The 22,036-nt window shown below is 47.1% G+C and overlaps 1 protein-coding gene across 4 annotated transcripts in view; it reads left to right on the plus strand.

The window, feature by feature from the left end:
* MTARC1 (mitochondrial amidoxime reducing component 1) overlaps positions 1 to 18,806 on the plus strand; it is a 34,841-nt gene extending 16,035 nt beyond the window's left edge. Inside the window, exons 5-8 of one of the 4 annotated variants that reach the window (XM_049868221.1) lie at positions 7,006 to 7,067; positions 7,156 to 7,227; positions 16,136 to 16,166; positions 17,821 to 18,806. In XM_049868221.1, the coding sequence (XP_049724178.1) occupies positions 7,006 to 7,067; positions 7,156 to 7,227; positions 16,136 to 16,166; positions 17,821 to 17,889 (234 nt within the window). In that variant the 3' untranslated portion in view covers positions 17,890 to 18,806. Of the gene's footprint in view, positions 1 to 7,005; positions 7,068 to 7,155; positions 7,228 to 16,135; positions 17,792 to 17,820 lie in introns of those variants that run through there. The other 3 variants (XM_049868219.1, XM_049868220.1, XM_049868218.1) reach the window with 3 other exon arrangements.
* The last annotated feature ends 3,230 nt before the right edge of the window (positions 18,807 to 22,036 follow it).

Raw genomic sequence — 22,036 nt, forward strand, 5'->3', positions numbered from 1 at the left:
TGTAGTACACAGGAACTCAATGTTCAGGTTTATTGACACCTAGCAAGTGCAGCCTTCTGTATGGGGGAGTCAAATATGGATGAGGCAGAGGTGCTTCCATCAAGGAGGCAACTCAGGGCCTGAGCCTCCAAGGAGAATTCCAAGTATGTAGGTTTCTTTTAGAGCCAAACTTATTTCGTGCAGAATACGTGATCTGTGGGGCCATGGAACGAAGAATGCATGTGCTCACGTCTTGTTAAAGCTGGCGTTCCTGTTCCGTAGATGGGTCTCTTGCGGGAGTTAGACATTTATGGCATGGCTTCAGGGTGAGAGGATCATTGCCTAAGGATGGCGCTGCCCTAAAACACTTCCAGCGCCACCTTCAGTTGGCCCTCAGATATTTGTATTGTGACTTGGCTGGAAGGACCCCGATACTTGGTTTCCATAGTTGCACATGATTCTGGAAGTAGATTTACCTTTCTAATTGTCTTTGGATATTTCATATGATTTTCTCCCTAGTCCCCCATAAGGCAGGGCTTTGTGGCCAGCATGTCTGGTGAGTTGCAGCCGGCTGTGGATAGGTTGCAACTCAAAGCAGCCCTATAGAACAAAACAGAGCTGCCCTACAGAGTTTCCAAGACTGCAGTCTTAATGGGACCAGACTGTCACATTGTTCTCCACAGAGCAGCTGGTGAGTTTGAACCACTGACCTTTTGGTTAGCAGCCGAACACTTGACCACTTGGCCACCAAGGCTCCTTGTGAGAGGCAGCAAGACGTGCTGAAAGAGAAGCAGGCTGGGAACCAGGTCTGAGGTCTGGCTTCAGCTCCGTCACTGACTTCTGTATGACTTGGTGCAGTCCCTCTAAGTGTAATTTACCTTGCCTAGAAAATGGAGTGATAATGTCTGCTGAGATTGCCCTCTGCTTTATACTTCTAGATTACCTAGAGCCTTTGTTGAAGGTTCAATTAAAAATGCAATAAAAGTCAATGCAGGGTAATAAAAGTACCTCCCAAGTTACCTCTGACGTTTTGTATTAAATACTCTGCACTCATTCCCAATGCTCAAGCATATCATAGCTTCCAAAGATAGAAGAGATCCATATTCGTGCCCATTCCAAAGAAAGGGGCTCCAACAGAATGTGGAAATTATAGAACAATACCATTAATATTGCACACAAGTAAAATTTTGCTGAAGATCATTCAAAAATGATTGCAGCAGTACATCGACAGAGAACTGCCAGAAATTCAAGCTGGATTCAGAAGAGGACATGGAATAAGGGATATCATTCCTGAGGTCTGATGAATCCTGGCTGAAAGCAGAGAATACCAGAAGGATGTTTACCTGTGTTTTATTGACTGTGCAAAGGCATTCAACTGTGTAGATCATAACAAATTATGGATAATATTGAGAATGGGAATTCCAAAACACTTAATTGTACTCATGAGGAACCTTTACACAGATCAAGAGGCGGTTGTTTGGACAGAGCAAGGGGATACTGCATGGTTTAAAGTCAGGAAAGGTGTGTGTCAGGGTTGTATCTTTTCACCACACTTATTCAATCTGTATGCTGAGCAAATAATCCAAGAAGCTGAACTATATGAAGAAGGACGGGGCATCAGGATTGGAGTAACAACCTGCATTATGCACATGACACAACCTTGCTTGCTGAAAGTGAAGAGGACTTGGAGCACTTACTGATGAAGATCACGGACTTCAATACTGGTTACACTGCAACATAAAGAAAACAAAAAAGATTCACAACTGACCCGTTAACAGCATCACGATCAACAGAGAGAAGATTGAAGTTGTCAAGGATTTCATTTTACTTGGATCCATAATCAATGCTTATGGAAGCAGCAGTCAAGAAGTCAAACGAGGCATTGCATTGGGCAAATCTGCTGCAAAAGACCTCTTTAAAGTGTTAAAAAGCAAAAATGTCACTTTGAGGACTAAGGTGCTCCTTACCTAAAAAAACTAAAAAATTATTATTTTTTTTTTTTACCTAACCCATGGTATTTTCAATCACCTCATATGCATGTGAAAGCTGGACAGTGAATAAGGAAGATCAGAGAAGAGTTGACACCTTTGAATTATGGTGTTGGTGAAGAATATTGAAGATGCCATGAATTGCTGGAAGAACGAACAAACCTGTCTTGGAAGAAGTACAGCCAGAATGCTCCTTAGAAGGGAGGATGGCAAGATTTCGTCTCACCTACTTTGGACATGTTAGAAGGGACGAGTCCTTGGAGAAGAACATCATGCTTGGTAAAGCAGGGGGTCAGTGAAAAAGAAGAAGACCCTCAACAAGTTGGATTGTCAAAGTGGCTGCAACAATGGGCTTAAACATAGCAAAGTTTTTGATGATGGCCCAGGACCAGGCAGTGTTTCATTCTTTGTACTTGGGGTCTCTATGAGTCGGAGCTGACTCGACGGCACCTAACAACAACAACAACAAAGATGGCAGGGTGGCTCCTAGTGTGAGTGAGTGAACCATGGGCATTATCCCCCAAGAGTCTGAGACGGGCTGTCCCTCAGCGATAGGGGAGCTGTGTCTGTCCTTGCTCCTGTCCACCACAGGTCAGCCTGATGTAGATAAAGGGGGAAAAACCCAGTGTCATGGTTGCTTTTGACCATTGCATTGATACTCATCTCCTACCAGGTGTGGCAAGCCATTTTCTCCAGAGGACTTTCCTTCTCAGGAAATGAGAAATGAGGAGAGAAGGTTTTATTTAATGCCGATATTGTGTTTTACATATATTATCCCTTTTATTCCTCACAACACCCCAGTAAGGTAAAAGTTATCATTCCCATTTTACTGGGGAGGAAGGAGAGGCTTGGGGCGGGAGAGACGGCTTGCCCAAGGTGACACTGCAGGAAGTGGGAGAGCTGAGTGCCCTCCACAAGGACAGAAGGAACACTGAGAATTCCAGATAAGGCCAGGACATCCTCATTCTAATCCACCTGCTTCAGTTAGTGGCTGTTGAACCCTGGGCAAGCCATCAAAGTCCTGAAGGCTTATGCTTCTTGCAGTTGTAACATGTGGCTCTTTTCCACTGACCCCCCTCCTCTAAAGACAGCTGTAAGAATCGAGGTAGATAATTTGTGGGGAAGCTCTAAGGCGTAGTGTGACGTGCCATAGGAAGGTACGGAATAGCCTCTCATTCCTACAGTCAGGGCAAAGGTGCTTTGCTCAGACAACAGCTTTCTTACGGGCTGTGGCCCACTTTAAGCTTTCGTCCCCCATGCTGTGATCTTTGTGCCAGTTGTGGAAACATCCCCATCAGTCATGTTGACGACATTTCCCATCCAAGTTCTGAGGTGGGAAGATGAGGCCTGGAGGAGGGCTTCAGACCTAGGAGATTTCTTTGAACTGCATCTCGTCCTGGAAGCCTTTATCTCTAACTCCGGGGGCTTTAGAATCCTAACTGGAAACACTTCATCCTCTGGGTTGGGTGTTAATAGGACACGCTGGCTGAGTCGGCCTCTTTCTTTGGTTATAATTTACTCATCGCGTAGTGGTCAGGGCCCCTGCATTCCATGCTCTGGGAAGAGACTAGTGGGATGGGAAAACGGAGATTTAAGAAACACAGTTGGGTCTTTTAAGTAGTTCACAGTCCCAGGTGACCAGATCAACAAGACCTGGGAGGTGGTGAGCGCAGGGTGTTTGGTGACCACAAAGGGATGTTGTTAACACAGGGGCTGACAGATAGGCTTTTCAGAGCAGCGACAGGGTTGTGATCTGTGAGCTCAAGTTCAGAGCACCCCAGGGCTGGGCCTCGGACCCTTTCTCATCTCTGTCTACACTGACGTTCCAGTCTATGTTTTTCAAAACCTTCTATAAACTGAGGGAAAAAAAAAAAAAGAAAAGGGTTGCCAACCAGTCAACTCCAACTCATGGTGACCCCATGACTGTCAGAGTAGAACTGTGCTCTGTAAGGGTTTTCAATGGCTAATTTTTCAGAAGTAGATCCCCAGGCCTTTCTTCTGAGTTGCCTCTGGGGGACTCAAACCATCAACCTTTCTATTAGCAGCCAAGCATGTTAACTGTTTGCACCAGCCAGGGACCTCTCTGTACACTGAACACCCCCAATTCATGTCCCTACACCAAAACTCTCCCATGCCCGCTCCATATCACCACCTGGGTGTCCTATCTCAACTTTACTGTGTCCAAAATTGAGGGCCACATTTCCACCCCAAAACTGCTCTCCCTAGTGTCCCCATCTCAGTATGGCAGCTCTGAATTCCAAATGCTCACACCCCAAACTTGGAACCACTCTTGTTGTTCTCCTTCTCTCACTTCCCACATTCAAACAATGGGCAGGTCTTGGTGGCTCTGCCTTACAGCTACTGGAGCTTGGCCTCTTATTACCCTCCTTCACTACCTCCTTGGGCCATGTCACCACCATTTCCCTCTTAGCTAGTCTCCTTGTCTTCACTCCCTTGACCCACTCCACCACCTACCTGGGCTGTTCTTAACACGCAGGTCACGGTAATCCTGTAAACATAAGCCACGTCGTTTCACTCTGCTTCTCAGCATCCTCTCGTGGATTTCCGTCTGCCTTCAAATAAAGCACAGAGTCCACACAATGGCTTTCAGGGCCATACATGACCTCACCCCCTCTCACTCCCCCTCTTACTCTGCCCCAGCCACACTAGCTTCCTTCTCACCACAGGCCCTTTGTCCTTGCTGGTTCCTCTGCCCCAGCCACACTAGCTTCCTTCTCACCACAGGCCCTTTGCCCTTGCTGGTTCCTCTGCCCCAGCCACACTAGCTTCCTTCTCACCACAGGCCCTTTGTCCTTGCTGGTTCCTCTGCCCCAGCCACACTAGCTTCCTTCTCACCACAGGCCCTTTGTCCTTGCTGGTTCCTCTGCCCCAGCCACACTAGCTTCCTTCTCACCGCAGGCCCTTTGCCCTTGCTGGTTCCTCTGCCCCAGCCACACTAGCTTCCTTCTCACCACAGGCCCTTTGTCCTTGCTGGTTCCTCTGCCCCAGCCACACTAGCTTCCTTCTCACCGCAGGCCCTTTGCCCTTGCTGGTTCCTCTGCCCAGCACATAGTTCCCTGGCATGTCTGCAGGACCACTCCTTCAGTTCTTTCTTTTCCCTACTATAGGGTCACAATGAGTCGGAATTAACTCAATGGCAGTGGGTTTACTGAGGCATCTGTGTGATTGCTTCCACTCTAAGAGTTTGTGTCGAATTGTCAGTGTCACTGCCTTGCTTAAACCGTCATAGATCCTCATTTTCAAAGTCCCAGCTTCCCAATCTGTCATCCAAGTCCATCCATAATGTCGACACGGCTTGTTTATGCAGCCTTTGTTTCCAGTAAAAACTCCCAGCTGCAAACCGGACCTCTTGTTATTTCCGTGATATGTCAAGTCAGTTCCGACTCAGAGCGAGCTCCTGTGTGTCAGCGTAGAACTGTGCTCATGTGGTTTTCTTGGCTGTGATCTCTATGGAAGCAGATCGCCAGACCCTTTTTTCCACTGTCCCTCTTGGGTGTGTTCAACCACCAACCTCTTAGTTGGTAGACGAGCACAAACTGCTTGCGCCACCCAGGGAGCTTTGCAAACTGGACCTGGGACATAGTATATTCCCCTGACTCCTGGTATTCTGCGTTCTCCTAGAACCTTGCTCCTTGCTTCACATCTTTAAAAGTCACCTCCTCTGTGAAGCCTGCTCTGATCACCAGACCCAGAAGAGCTTTCTGTGTTCTGTCTGGGCCTCTCCCACGCCCACACCTGTCCTGGTTTACACTCCTTATCACCTCAAGGTCGTGTGTCCTGTCAGAAAGACATTCATGGGCTCTTCTGCACAGTTTCAAATAGTTCTGGGCCCAGTGTGTGTTCAATAAAAAAAAAAAAAAAAAATAGTTTTTCTCGCTACTGCCAAATAGATAACTTTCTTTTCTTTTTAAAATTTGTGCTTTAGGTGAAAGTTTACAGCTCAGATTAATTTCTCATTTAAAAATGTATACAGATACTGTTTTGTGGCATTGGTTGCAACCCTAGATGACTTTCTCATGATGGAATTTTTGCCTCCTTTACTGTGACTCAGTCTCCAACAGTTTCTATCGAACGTGCAAAGGGCTCTGAAAATTTTCATCCAGTTAATGATAAATTGGTTCCCTAACCCCAACAGACTCTGTCGTTTCTCTCCTTTTGTACCTTTGGAGCCTCTGTGTGGTACAAAACGTTGAGGGCTTGGCTGTGAACCAAAAGGTTGGAGTCTACCTAGAGGTGCCTGGAAAGAAAGGCCTGGCGACCTGCCTCCAAAAAAATAAGCCGTAGAAAGCCTTGTGGCGCACAGTTCTGCTCTGACAGGCATGGAGTCGCCAGGAGCCAGAATTCACGTGACTAGGCAACTGTTTTCATCTTTGACGTGTTTTTTTGTGTGTGTGACCACAGTGCCCCCCAGTGGAGAAATGCACACTGTGCAGGTTGTGGCTGCTCCAACCCGTTTTGCCCAGCTCTCTGGACCGTCTTTAAAAGCATGCGGCGAAGAGACCTATTTTATGATTTAAAAAAATTTCCTGCAATACATATTTCCAAAATAATGCACATTTTCACAATTAAAATTCTAAGTTCGGAACTCTGTCTTCGGCTTGTGATCCACAAAGGACAGGACAGGTTTATTTTAATTCACAGATGTTTGCCTTCAGCACTCAGGCAGCAGGACTTTTCTCAGAAAGGTAGGAAGGGCCAGGACTAGAATCAGGTACCCTTTGTCTCCTCAGCGCCCTGTTGATTGCTGCTCCCTCTGCCTGGGATCCCCTTGGCCTTCTTTGTACCTTTCAAAATCTACCCCTTAAGACCTCTGATCCACCTACTCCATAAAACCTTCGCTGACCAGACCACTCTGAAGATTTTGTCCCTCCGAAGAAGAAGCCCTGTGGGGCTGCTCTACTCTGTCCTGTGGCGTCGCCATGAGTCGGAACTAACTCAAAGGCAGCGGGGTAACAGGTTACGAATGTGTCTACAGGGGCCCTGAAGTGCTCATGTGAGTTTGTGCTTTGTCCCCTAGGACTCTTGGAATGAGATTCTCATTGGTGATGTGGAACTGAAAAGGGTGATGGCTTGCTCCAGGTGAGACTCCTCAGGCCTCGTGGGGGGAGGGAGCAGGGCCAAGGTCAGTCCTTGCAACCCTTGTGTGATGCTCTCTGTGTGCGTCCAGGTGCATTTTTACCACTGTGGACCCGGACACCGGTGTCATGAACAGGAAGGAGCCACTGGAAACCCTGAAGAGGTACGACCGGGCAGGCGGGTCTTGTCCTTGCATTTCTGTGCCTAGGTCAGCAGCGGCATTGTATTCTAATGGGGAAGAAGTGGAAATACTACACACCGAGGGTCTTGAAGCTAAGGGGTCCTAATGACGAATGATTTGGGAAGAATTCCTGGGCACTTTCGTCTCCAGAATGTCGGTTTGCACAATTTTTTTTTTTTTATTTAAAATTCGAGATTCAAATGAACCAGTTTAAAAAACAAAGACATATGGACACATTTTATTGTGGACTGAGTGTAGATGATGCCAAGAAATTTTATTAGGTGTGATAGTACCAAACCTGTTGCCATCGACTCAATTCCGACTTTATAGTTACCCTATCGCACAGAGTAGAACTGCCTGCATAGGGTTTCCAAGGAGCGGCTGGGAGATTCGAACTGCTGACCTTTTGGTTAGCAGCCAAGCTCTTAACCACTATGCCACCAGGGCCTCGCATTGTGGATATCTGAGAAATGTCCATTTATTTCGCAGATGTGCAGGAGTAGTGTGATGCCTGGGATTTGCTTCAAATTATTTTAGGAAAAAAAAAAAAAGGATAAAATGTGAGCGATGACAGTGATTCCTTAAGATGCTGTGCTCAGTCACACATCCTCAGAGCAAATCAGGAATCCCTCTTCCTGTTTTCCTGTGGCCACAGGTGAGCTGAAGAGCCTTGGTGGTGCAGTGGTTAAGAACTCCACTGCTAACCAAAAGGTCAGCAGCTCAGATCCATCAGGCGCTCCTTGGAAACCCTATGGGGCAGTTCTGCTCTGTCCTATATGGTCGCTATGGGTCAGAATCAACTGGAAGGCAGTGGGGGAGGGAGGCACATGGGCTGCAAGGAGAAAAGAGGCCAAGGGGGCTAGTGGACAGAGCCCAGGAAGGGGAGGCTGAGTAGAACTAGATGATTCTGTCTGGAAACCAACTAAGTAATTTAACAAGCTGTCAGTCTTTTTTTCCTCAGCGTGTGCATGTGTGTTTTAATTTTACTATAGTAAAATTTATGTAACAAAAAAATGGCCACTTCGGTCATTTTTAAACATACAGTTCAGTGACGCTGAGTACATTCACCATGTTGGGCGGCTGTTGTCCCGTTTTCCATTTCCCAGAGTTTCTCATCACCCCAAACAGAAACTCTATGTCCTTAGGCAGTACTACCCGCTCCCTCCTCCTCCCAGTCCCTGGGAGCTGCTGGTAGACTTCGGTCTCCATACATCTGCCTGTTCTAGATGTTTCCTATAAGTGGGGTCACGCGGTATTCTTTTGTGCCTGAATAATTTCATTCAGCAGAATGTGTTCAAGATTCATCCATGTCATAGCATGATCAGAACTTCTTCCCTTTGTGGCTGAATCATACTCCATTTTATGTGTACACCAGAACCAAATCGTATTCCATTTTATGTACACGCCAGAACCAAATCGTATTCCGTTTTATGTGTACACCAGAACCAAATCTATTCCATTTTATGTACGCACCAGAACCAAATCGTATTCCATTTTATGTACACACCAGAACCAAATCGTATTCCATTTTATGTACACACCAGAACCAAATCATATTCCATTTTGTGTACACACCAGAACCAAATCTGTTCCATTTTATGCACACCCCAGAACCAAATCGTATTCCATTTTATGCACGCACCAGACCCAAATCGTATTCCATTTTATGTACACACCAGAACCAAATCGTATTCCATTTTATGTACACACCAGAACCAAATCGTATTCCATTTTATGTACACACCAGAACCAAATCGCATTCCATTTTATGCACACGCCAGACCCAAATCGCATTCCATTTTATGCACACGCCAGAACCAAATCGTATTCCATTTTATGTACACGCCAGACCCAAATCGTATTCCATTTTATGTACACACCAGACCCAAATCGCATTCCATTTTATGCACACACCAGAACCAAATTGTATTCCATTTTATGCACACACCAGACCCAAATCGTATTCCATTTTATGTACACACCAGACCCAAATCGTATTCCATTTTATGTACACACCAGAACCAAATCGTATTCCATTTTATGCACACACCAGACCCAAATCGTATTCCATTTTATGTACACACCAGACCCAAATTGCATTCCACTTTATGCACACACCAGAACCAAATCATATTCTATTTTATGTGTATACCTGAACCAAATCCTATTCCATCTTCTGTACACACCAGAATCAAATCGTATTCCATCTCCTGTACACACCAAAACCAAATCATATTCCATTTTATGTATACACCAGAACCAATCCAGGTGCCACTGAGTCAGCTCTAACTCACAGTGACCCCCTGTGTGTCAGAGTAGAACTGTGCTCTGTAGGGTTTTCGATGGCTGATTTTTCAGAAGGAGATCACCAGGCCTTTCTTCTGAGGTACTTCTGGGTGGACTTGAACCTCCAACCTTTCAGTTAGCGCCTGAATTCATTAACTATTTGCACCACCCAGGAACCCAGCATGTACCACATTTGTTTGTCCTTTCATCTCTTGGTGGGCACTTGGGTTGTTCCCCCCTTGGCTGCTCTGACTAGGGCTGTAGTGAGCACTGATGTACTGTCATCCTTTCGAAACATATCGTTCTCCCCACCCCCCACTGCCCATGTTGCTTGGTGTCTGGCATCTTTTGCTCTGGTCTTAGTGAGTTTGTGTGCTTGCAAAAATGGGCTCCTCCCTGTGTTCAGGCTGGCCCTCTGAGCTTTCAGACCCTCCTCCGTTTGGGATCCTGTGTTTACAGAAGGAGGATAATTGACCCCAAGCCCAGAGTGAGGGTGGGGGGCGGTTAACAGGGCACCAGCACACCTCCCCTGATCTTCTGCAGGCTCTAGGCAGCCCCACAACCCAACCCTAATTGCTTCTAATGCCCTGGTAGACAGTGCAGCCGGCCGGGGTGTCTGCTCCTATCTCTTCCTGAGATTTAAATTGCCATAGATGCAGTAATTTATGTTCTCCCCGGGACAGGGGGTCATAAATCGGGGAGAGAAAGTCCGGCCGCATCACATAAATCATGGGAAACACAGCAAACAGTGGTGTCAGCAGCGCGCTCTCTGCTCTCAGAGGTGCTCGGAGCCTCGCTGCTGTCTGTCTTTCCGTCTGCTCATGGTGCCCGAGGCTGGTGTTGCTTCTGGAATTCAAGTTCTCGGCGGTGAGATCTCGCTGCCTGTCCTGTCCTGCTGATGTCAGTCACCCACTGCACAGCCCAGCATAGCAAAGCAACGGGAAGGAAAAGCAGTACGTCCGGCATCCGTGAACGTCTGTTGGACATGGGGGATGGCACGGTGGAGCCCTTGTAAAAACTCACAGTGGCAGCGGCAGCAGGGGAGGCAGCCTGCTAGCAGGAGGATGCGAGGACGCAGTTACTCTTTTCTTAAGGGAGAGTGATCCCCGAAGCTTAAAGGGTGGAGGAGTCTTTCATTGTTGCTTCAACAATATATTGCTCCTAATAGAAACCACTGCTACCCAAACCCACTGCTGTTGAGTCGATTCCGACTCGTAGCGACCCTATAGAAAGAACAGGGAAAAGTTACTCTGTAGATGCTCAGTGGAGTCCCTGGGTGGTACAAACAGTTAATGCGCTCAGCTGCTAATCAGGAGGTTTGCAGTTCGAATCCACCCAGAGGTGCCTTGGAAGAAAGGTCTGGTGTTCCACTTATGAAAAATCAGCCGTTGAAAACCCTATGGAGCACAGTTCTACCCTGACCACAAGGGGTCGCCAGGAACTGGAACGGACTCAGTGGCAGCTGGGTTAGATGCTCAGGAAAGGTTTGGTTGGATGCATGAATACTTGGACAATAAGGACGTTTGGCTATAGCCATTGGTGTTAGGTTGTGCTGGGCTGAGCTAAAGGCAGGATATAGGGGTGAGAGCACTCTGGGAGAAGACAGACGGCCCGCTTGCTCCATCACCTGCTAATGGTGTAATGCTGGCAAGTCACTTTGCTTCTTTCAAGAAATTCTGTTTCTCTATTTGTAAACACTGCACTGGTAATCCCTCTCTGGTTTTCTCTTCTCACTGAGCCACACAGGGCAATACGTATGAAAGTGTTTTATCAATGATAAAATGCCATACATGATGGTCTCTGGTGGTCTCCGTTTATGAACTTTACACCTTCTGAGAGAAGGAGAAGCCTGAAGACACTTCCTTCCATTGTCCAAGGCTGGGTTAGTGAAACCTAGCCCAGGCCCGCTCCACGGTGACCGTATTGGCCCCTCTCCTTGGAGCTTCTTGAATGCTGCTTAATTCTTAACCTGGCCGTGGACATAGAGGGTTGTGAGGAGTCAGACCTGGGCTGTGCCTCCGGGTGACCAGTGGGCAGCCCCAGGACCCTGCAGTAGTGGAGACTGAGCAGTGACAACAGACCCGCTTTCTGGTCATGACCTGTAGATGAGTAACCCAGGCATAATAAGTCAAGAACAGCCCTTGCTGGTGCACAGAACTCTACAGTGAGTGAGGTGTTTCCGCTTCGAGTACACCCTTTTTAAGTCTGGAGGCTTCTTTTTATTTAATTATTATATGTGTTATTATATGTAATAACATGAAATATCTCGGGCCCCCTCCACATCAGGGTAGTCGTATGTTTTATATTCATTTCAACAGAAAATGCACTAGGCAAGCTTTTAAGTGAGTTTGTAATTTCTTAATCCCAATAGAAATAGATATAATTGAAAAAGTCATAGAAGATCCATGTATGAAATAATACTGTGTTTTCTGTCTTGAGCAAGGCTTGGTGAACATCAAGTCACAGACCTCTTGCGATACCTCCTCTTCTCACAAGAGGGCGTGAATGATCTCATTTGGTCTTCCAAAACCCTGGAGAGGTGGTGGTAACAGGAGCTGGAGGTGGCACAAAAAATTAACTAGCTCGACTACTAACTAAAATGTTGGAGGTTCGAGTCCACCCAGAGGAGCCTTGAAAGAAAGGCCTGGAGATTTACTTCTAAAAAATCAGCCATGGAAAATCCTGTGGAGCCCAGTTCTATTTTGAGACACATGGGATTGCCATTTGGAGTCAACTTGAGAGCAACTGGTCTGGTGAACTTTGGTTCGGAGGTGGTACAGGAGGTGGACGAGGGCTGGCAGGACAAGCAGCAGCCATACTACTGCCACTGTAGGAAAACCCTGAGAGGCGGGGCCAGCCAAGAACCACTTCTCCTGTAGCCCTCTCTATCTCTACCCCCAGACAGTGAATTGAGTTGCCACCTGCAAACCAGGTACCAGAGCTTCACTGTTCCTGTTCTCCTCTCTTTCTCCCCTTCTTCATCACCATTTCTCCATGCCCAAGCTTAAATGCAGTGGGCTGGGAGGAAGCAGCTCTTCTGGGTCCTTTACTCCTAAGTTACCTGGCTGGGGAGTGAGTGAGTGTGTGTATGAGTGGTTGATAGGAAGGGGCAGGTGAAATCCGTGAGATGAGTGGCTATGCCTTTGTGTAGATGAGTCAGTTGTTCTTGTTAGGTGCTGTCAAGCCTAGTTCAACTCATAACAACTCCATGTGGCAAAGTGGAACTGCTGCATAGGGTTTCCTAGACTATAACCTTTACAAGGGCAGACTGCCAGGTCTGTCTCCTATGGAGCTCTTGGGTAGGTTCGAACCACCAACCTTTTGGTTAGCAGCCAAACACTTAACTGTTGCACCATCAGGGCTCCTTGAGTAAATTATTAAACCCCTCAATTCTTCTCAGGCCTGTGCTTTTCCCTGAGCCATTTTCATGGACTCAGGAGGTAGGCAAATGACCAGGGATTATATTCCAGGGTAGGCAGAGCCTTAACTGTGGAGCCAGACAGACCTGGTTCTGGCCCAGCCTGATGACTTTTGAGGCCTATGATCTTGGGGGAGTTGGTTACTGCTCTGAGATGTAGCAGGACAATGGATGACAACACAGATTCCCACATAAGGTTTTTGTAAGGATAGAGAGATAATATAAGTGAAATGCGTATTATAAATTCATAGTATAGAAGTGTGTGGGAAACCCTGGTGGCGTAGTGGTTAAGAGCTACGGCTGCTAACCAAAAGGTGGGCAGTTCGAAACCACTAGCTGCTCCTTGGAAACTCCGTGGGGCAGTTCCACTCTGTCCTATATAGTCACTGTGAGTTGGAATTGGCCCCACAGCAACGGGTTTGGTTTAGTTTTTATTTTAGAAGTGTGTGTGTATATATATGCATATGTGTGTGTATATGCATATATGTGTGTGTGTATATATATATGCATACGTGTGTGTGTGTGTGTGTGTGTGTACACCTTGGAGGAGTGCCCTGGCAATCTGCTTCTGAAAGGTCACAGCCATTGAAAACCATATGTAGCAGTTCCACTTTGCACACACTGGGTCTCCATGAGTCAGAATCGACTCCATGACAACTGTTTCTCCCTGTCTCTCTCTCTGCATATATGTAAGTAGATAAAACTTCCAAGTGCTATGAAAATGTATAGTGCCCAGAACTCCAACTGATGGTTCCCTCCCTAGCTAATTAGAGCCGGTGACCCCAGTGTACAGAGCTTCGCAGCAACAAAGAAATCACAAACCATAATAGTAGCTGATCTTCCCCTGATCCTACAGAGGCTGCCCTCCAGCAGACACAGATCCCAGTGTCCCTGGTATTGGATGCTGCTGAGGAGAAGCCAGCTGGACAGATGTGTGGGTTCCCAGTGTCATTCCAGAAACCTGATTATGGGCCAAGGGAATACCCATCTTTTTCATTTGTTTGTTTACTTATTCATTCCTTTGTTTGGCCAACATTTTCTTAGTGGCTACAATGTGCCATGCACTGTGCCAGGCCATGAGAATACAGCAGTGGACGGACACTATGCCCACCCACATGGCGCTCACAGTCTGGGAGAGGAGCTAGGAGTCTCCAGAAGGAGGATCTAGGTTTAACTCTCTGTTTTCTCATTGGAGCCCTGATGGCACAGTGGTTAAGCACTCATCTGCTAACCAAAAGGTTGGCAGTTCGAATCTACCAGCCGCTTCTTGGAAATCCTATGGGGCAGTTCTCCTGGGTCCTATAGGGTCACTAGGAGTCGGAATGGACTCAACAGGAATGGGTTTGGTTTTTTGTTTTGTTTTCTTATTAGCAATTTCTGAATTAGAGAACAAAGTTAGAATCCAGCTGTTGCAATGTTTTTGTATCTTTAAAGCAAGTTGTCTCTGTGTGTAAAAACGATGTAACTTCGGGGTTAGCTTAGAGAGAAACTGAAGGAGAACCTTCCTGGAGTAAGTTGGTGTCACTGTGTTATTCCCACACATCTTCTCACACCTTTTGTCTGACAAAGATATCTATGATATCTATACCATCTGTGAAAAGGAACTTCGCTCACTCACACATTCGTCCATTCAACAAACACTTGTGGGTCACCGGTGACCTCTGAGGACCAGCACTGGGTGTGAGCAGTACCAGGGAGTTAGATGTACTTCCTGCTCTCTGGAGACTCCCAGCCTTGAGAACAGACGTGCACCCTGACTCTACAGGGCAAGACATGAGAGCGTTCAGGGGTCTGAGAGAATTGAGGAAGGGGAGCTTGCTCTGGCTGGGGGATGGTGAGCTCCCTCCCTGGGAGATGTGACACTTGAGTTGGGCCTTGAGGAAGAGGTAAGGTTCTAATGCATGGAGAACTGGGGGAGGAGCATCCCACAGGCATCACAGAGAAGTCCCAGAGGCAGCCACATACAAACCAGGTGAGGGACCGTGCCATGGAGTGCCGCGTAAATTCATACAAGGAGCAGAGGGTGGCGGGCTTGAAAAGCTGGCTGGGAGCAGGTAGAGGGCCTTACACGCCAGGCTGAAGAGTTGGAATGTTATTCTTTAGGCACCATTGAAAGCTTCTGAGCCTACGAGTAATAAGACCAGAAAGCAATATAGTAGAGTGTGAAGACTGAATTGAAAGAGGGAGAGAATGAAGAAAAGAGACTGGGTAGGAAGCTATTACTATAGCCTGAACATACTTGAAACAAGATTTGACAGTGGGATTGGGACCAAACAGGCAAATTCAGAAGATGTTGTGCAAGAAGAACTTCGGGATGTAGCACCTAATTAGACATGAAAAATGAGGGCTGCGGCATAAAGGCGGACGCCAGAACTACAAGCCCGAGTGACTGGTAGGCTGGCAGTGACAGGAAAGGAGGAGTCGGAGGGAAAGGCACCTAGGGAAAGGAGGCGATAAGGTGTGAATAAATATGTGGGGTACCTAATATGTGGCACAGGCAGTTTGCCGGGGCTACTAACTAAAAAGGTTGACAGTTCAAACCCACCCCGTGGTGCCACAGAAGAAAATCCTGGCAGTCTGCTTCCATGAAGACTACAGCCAAGAAGACCCTACGGAGCTCAGTTCTACTCTGTGACACAGGGGTTGCCAGCAGTTGGAACCAACTCGACGGCAGTGAATTTTTTTTTTTTTTTGACAATCTCTTAATGGAGTTCATGGGTGGTGCCAATGGTTAATGTGTTCAGCTGCTAACCGAAAGTTTGGCAGTTTGAGTCTGCCCAGAGGTGCCTTGGAAGAAAAGCCTGGTGATCTACTTCTGAAAAACCAGCCTCTGAAAAGGCCGTGGAGCACAGTTCTATTTGGACACACACGGGGTCACCATGAGTCGGAATTGACTTGACAATGACAACAGGTAAAAATCTCTTAATGCCGAAAAAGGGAACATTGACATAGAGAAAAGATGTGGGAACATGGCCATTGGTTAGGCTTCTGTAGTTGGCATACTGGGCAGGCTGTTCCTTGCACAACTCCAGGGGGCGCTGTCCTATTGGGCTTTGATGGAAATGATGCTCTGAAGCTGTGCAATATGGCGGCCCTGTGTGGGGTGGAGTGGCCAAAAGGAAGCCACGTACTGTTTGAACTCTTGCTGTGTTTGACTGACTCTCCGTGATCTTTCTCTCATTGCAGCTATCGCCTGTGTGACCCTTCTGAAAAAAAGGTATATGGAAAAGCGCCTCTGTTTGGACAATATTTTGTTCTGGAAAACCCAGGGATAATCAAGGTGGGAGACCCCGTGTACCTGCTGGGCCAGTAGCAGGTACCGTATCTCTTGGAAATTCAGGTGCCTTTAGCAGTGCTCTTAAAACGACAACACTTGGAGCTCCGTGTTTCGGAACTGACATCTTAGCATTGTCTTTAGATCTGTGATTTCAACATTTTTCTTCTCATGGACTTCTTGTGGCTCGGTGCCTCTACTGCCCCACTGTACAAAGTGAAAAACACAGTCTTGGTAACTTAGTAGGACTTCAGTAAGTCACTTAAATGACAAGACAGGATGTTGGAAACCCCTCATTTAACTATAACTGTGGAATAATTCCTTCTCTTTCCTCTCCGTTCACCTACCCAGGATGCTGACCTCTGTCATCTCATTACTACCCCTTAGGGTGAAAGAAGAGAAGAGAAAGAGGAAGAATGCAAGGGAGGACCAAAAGAATGTTCTAGAATGTTTTATTATCCCTATGCATTCAGCATGGAAACCCTGGTGGCGTAATGGTTAAGAGCTGCTGCTGCTAACCAAAAGGTCGGCAGTTTGAATCCACCAGGCGCTCCTTGGAAACTCAATGGGGCAGTTCTACTCTGTCCCGTAGGGTCGCTATGAGTCGGAGTCGACTAGATGGCAACGGGTACGCATTGAGCATTCAGTGGAAGTTAAATAGCTCCCCAAGCAGGGCTAGAATGCCACTTCATTGTTCTCTGTCTCATGTCAGGTTCTGTGTGAGCTTTTACAAGGACTTAAAGAACCTGGTGTTCAGAGAACACTTAGGATGTTAATTTTACAAAGACCTTCTTGGATCCAGCACTATTGCATCTCAGACAGTGTCCGCCAGGATTTGATGGACCCTTCATAGCGCACAGTGCCCGAGGCTGAGGACGCCAGAAACGTCAGGGTCGAAAGTCCATGCACAAGGGCAGCGTGGCTGCCAGCCTCTGAGCTGGATCACCTGAAAAGCGAGTCAGGCGAACAGAAACTCCCCTGCCGTGAAGCACCATATCAAGCGTTTTCCACTGTGATCCTCAGCCTTTCTAAAGACATCAGTCAACAGTGGCCCCATAGAGGGAATGGCCCCTGACGTGTTGCTGTGTGATGTTGTCCAGGGACTGGATGGTGCCTTTCTAATGCCCACTGCCGTCTAGTCGATTCCAACTCATAGTGACCCCATAGCATCCTTCTTAATAGAACGGAAAGAGATGGTCCTGAGAAGAAAAGGTGCCACCTAGTGGCATCGAATAGCAGTTCAGCTCATGCTATTAAAAAAAAATTGAAAACGTGCCTTTAAGTGTGTTTTATTTTTCAATCCTGGAAAATTGGAGTCCCCAGATGATGCAAACAGTTCATGTGCTCAGGTGCTAACTTAAAGGTAGGAGGCTCGAGTTCACCCAGAGATATTTCAGAAGAAAGACCTGGCAACCTGCTTCCAAAAAATCAGCCATTGATAACCCTGTAGAGTACAGTTCTACTCTGACACACATGGGGTCACCATGAATCAGAGTTGACTTGATGGCAGCTGGTACTGGTTTACTTGTACCCTGGGAAAAAAAATTTTTAAAGGAAGTCTTGGGACCTCCAGGTGCTCTCTGCTTCTCTCCTGCAGGTGTCTGATTCCTGCAACTGCTCAGAAGGGCGACTGTGCTGTCTCCTTGCTGGTCTCGTCAGCTCATGACTGGACGCCTCAAATTCAGGGTGAAAAGTTCTTAAATCTCTGGCTGAGAAGAAATGTGATCGCATGGTTCGAAATAAATCGCTGAAAATCTTTAAAAGGCAAAAAGGAAAACGTGTAGGTTCATTGAAAAATAAATGTCTGCTGATTGAATTATAACTCTAGGATAGGATGAGTGTATCTTTCATTGACACTGTGTCTTTTGACTGTGCGGGGAAGCTGACCAAATCTTTCAAAGATGTTTCAAAAATGTAAATAAATGGAAGCTAGCTTGACTAGTTGCAAGTCTTACTACCTTCTTGGCAAAAAAGTCAGACTTTGGAAGGTGAATGGGCAAAATCAACAGTTACCACCAATAATTCTGCACCTGGGTGACCCAGAGGAACACCCGTCTTTGAAAGGCTGTCGAGTAAACAGGCTTTTTTTCCCCCCAGGAGTCATGCATTTTTCACTTTGGCTTTATAAAAGAGTTCAGTAATAATGGGAGTCAACAGAGGCTTGTGTATGGCTCTGATGCTGAACAGGTTTCAGCAGAGCTTCCAGACTAAGACTAGGAAGAAAGGTGAGGCGATCTGCTCCCAAAAATGAGAACCTAGGGTTGCCAGAGTCTGACCTGCAACTGATCGTTGGGATGGAGCAGGACCAGGCAAAGCTTCATTTCATTGTGCACGGGGTGACCGTGAATTGGGGGCCGACTTGATGACGGCAAACAACGGCAAAGCACAGCTTTGAGGAAAAGTTACAGGTTAAGGAGTGCGGGAGTATGTGTTTTCTGGTTGGTAAACCATTGCCATTTGCTTTCTGCACACTTGGAATGAAGTGGAGAACTGATGATCGAGATAACCTGGGCCGCCCTCCCTAGTGGGCCCACTTTATGCTGAAACTACGGATGGTGTTACTGTTGGGTGCCCTTGAGTCGATTCAGGCTCACAGTGACTCCATGGGACGGAGTAAAACTGCCCCCTGGGGTTTTCTTGGCTGCACTCTTCATGGGACTAGATCGCCACATCTTTCTCCCATAGAACGGCTGGGTGGGTTTGAACCTCCAACCTCTTGGTTAGCAGCTGAGCACCACCAGGACTCCCTGAAACTACAGATGGATGGAGACAAAAATAAGAATTCCTCAAGAAGTGTTACTAACGGGACTGGGAGAGCCCAAGAAGGAATTCACGGAAGATTTAGGAGCCAATATGAATATGTGCTCTGGGAGATCAGCCAAGAGGTCGGGGTCATATTCGATGGCTCTTGTTGTTAGTCGCCATCAAGTAGGCTCCGATTCATGGCAACCTTGCGTTTTCTGGCCCTCCCCGTCTGCAGGGTCCTTGGCATGTCTGAGGCCTTGTTGCAGCTGTTGTGTTAGTCCATCTCATTGGGGGCTTCCCTCGTTTTCATCGGCCCCCCACTTTACCAAACGTTATGTTCTTTTCTAGTGATGGGTCTTTCCTGATGTGTCCAAAGTCAGTGATTCAAAGTCTCGCCATTCTTACTTCAGAGGAGCATTCCGGTTGTATTTCTTCTAGGCCTGACTGTTCATTCTTCGGCAGTCAGGAATATATTCAGTATTCATTGCCAGCATCACAGATTGGATGCATCAATTCTTCTGTCTTCCTTTTTTATTATGCAATTTTCTCATGCATATGAAGTGATTGGAAGGACCATGGCTTGGGTCAGACACACTTTAGTCAGCAAAGCGACATCTTTGCTTTTTAAGACTTTAAAGAGCTCTTTTGCGATATGCTGTTTGACTTCTTGACTGCTGCTTCCATGGGCGTTGATTGTTGATCCACGTAGAATGAAAAAGTTGTCATTTTATTTTTTTTGTAATCAGTGGCAAGCTGAATGTCTTAGACCTGAATTTCTAACCTCTTGTAAGGAGTGACATCAACTTCCCCAGTGACCAGTCTGTGTCAAAGGCCACACTTCACACAGGCCCTGTCATTCTCAGTGGCCAGGGCCTCTGGACAGCTCACATTGCAGGGCAACCCTCAAACGTAATGGGGCACTGGGACACCTTCCTTCCATTGGGGAGACATCTCCCTCTGCCCCTCAGAGTGTGAGGAAGATTCCTGTTTGAAGGAAGTTTCCAACAACCTTGAGAGTCTTAGAGTAGTTGCCAAGCTTTCTGTCAGTGAGATTTAAAAGCCATTTACTTGTGTTTATTTTATATTTAATGAGTTGGTTAATGCCAAAGGCAGGCTGATGTCCCGTTTATTTTGGATACTGAACATTTGCACACAATTTCACTTGAAATATAGGGTCAGGGATATAGGCCATCACAGACCCTTAGAAAGATCTCCTTACAGCAGCGTGTGATTGACATTCTAGGACAGGCCAAAAAAGCCACCTTTGATGGGTGTTTCATTCTGGGTGGCAACTCTACACCATAATCCCAGCAGAGAGTTACACACCCAGAGCTGAAGATCTTGAAAAGAACTGTGTAGGAAAGACTCTGGGCTGGCTGCCTGAAAGTCTTGCTGTCATGGCTAGTTCACAGAAAAGGTTAGAAACTCAGAACCAGGAGATAGAAGCAACAACTTATACACAAGGGAGTCCCTGGGTGGCATAAATGGTTTACGCACGTTGGTGCTAACCAAAAGGTTGGCGGTTCGAGTCCACTCAGGGGTGCTTCTACTTCAGAAAAATCAGCCACTGAAAACCCTGTGGAGCACAGTTCTACTCTGACACACATGGGGTTGCCAGGAACCAAAACTGACTGAATGGCAACTGGTATGCACACAAGAACGGAAGGAAATCAGAATGAGCCTAACGAAAATTCAGCCCTCGTTCCACAGTGAGAGATACTCCTCCTCACCTTCTACCCTCAGCGATATACGTAAGACGCGGGCTCAGGAGATGAGCTGTGGGAGGTCTGCTAACTGGGTAAAGACTGTATGGAGACCTCCAAGATGTACTTGACTAGCAAAGTGTGACTTTGCAAATCATCCCTGAGGTATCACCAACCGTGACAGCTCAAGTGCCAGGCAGGTGCCCTCAGAACGCCAAGGGTTTGCCAAATCCGTGATGGTGGAGAACAGCTGTATCGGAATCACTTCAAGGCTCTCAGACCAGAGCTGGGTTGTAGGTCTAATGGGTGGTGGTGGTGCCGTTCCTAACACTGCGTTTCCCCGAAGTATTATTGGGATTCTGAGTCTGCCTGAAGGGATGCTCCCGTGGGTGACTAAGCCTGAGAGGTCCTGCGCACCTCACTCCTCTGCGAAGACACGGAAGTACCTTGAAGGCTGTGGAGAGCTTTGCAGCAGAGAAACCCATTTGTCTGTGTTTTATATAAACCGTTGCTGTTGGGTCGATTCCGACTCATGGCGACCCCATGTGTGTCAGAGTAGAATTGTGCTTCGTAGGGTTTCCGATGGCTGATTTTGGGGGCATAGAGGCACCTGGGGTGCATTGAACCTCCAACCTTTTGATTCGCAGTGGAGCTCATTGTTTGCTCTACCTTGAGACTCCGTGTTTAATACAGCCCTTTGCCAAATTCTTTGACCACCTTTTGAGACATGTTGCTCTGATTTCTAGGGGAGCTCCAGCCCCAGGGGTGAGCAATCCTGAGTAGCGGAAATGATGCATTCAGGGGAAGCTGGGAGAAGTTGAAAGCATCTCCGTCCACGTGGAGGAGGCCTCTTGGGTTGCTCGCTCTTGTCTTCCTCCTCTTCGCTCTGACTGGTGCGGAGGTCTGGGTCTGAGGCTTAAAAGGTTGAAGGAGGCGTGGAGAGAGTGTTGTTGTGAGCTTGAGGGACAAACATCTCCTCTCTTGGGTCTCATTTTCCAAACCTGCATACACAGGTGGATAGTGTGGGTCGGGTGAGTTGAGAGAACGCAGACTGCCTTTAATCCTGTCCTTACAACAGTGTTTCATGGTATAAAAGCTAACCCCCCACCCATCCCCCCCCATATAAAAAAGCCAAACCTGTTGCCCTTGAGTTGATTCCCACTCATAGAGACCCTATAGGACAGAGTAGAACTGCCCCCCAGGGTTTCTAAGGTTGTAATCTTTTACGGAAGCAGACTGCCACATCTATCTCCCATGTGGCTGATGGGTTTGATCTGCTGACCTTTTGGTTAGCAGCTGAGTGCTTTAACCACTGCACCACCATGGCTCTTTCATAAGTGCTCCAGAACACTTCATACACCAGGG

The sequence above is a fragment of the Elephas maximus genome, chromosome 24 (genome assembly GCF_024166365.1).
Source record: "Elephas maximus indicus isolate mEleMax1 chromosome 24, mEleMax1 primary haplotype, whole genome shotgun sequence".
Lineage (NCBI taxonomy): Eukaryota > Metazoa > Chordata > Mammalia > Proboscidea > Elephantidae > Elephas > Elephas maximus.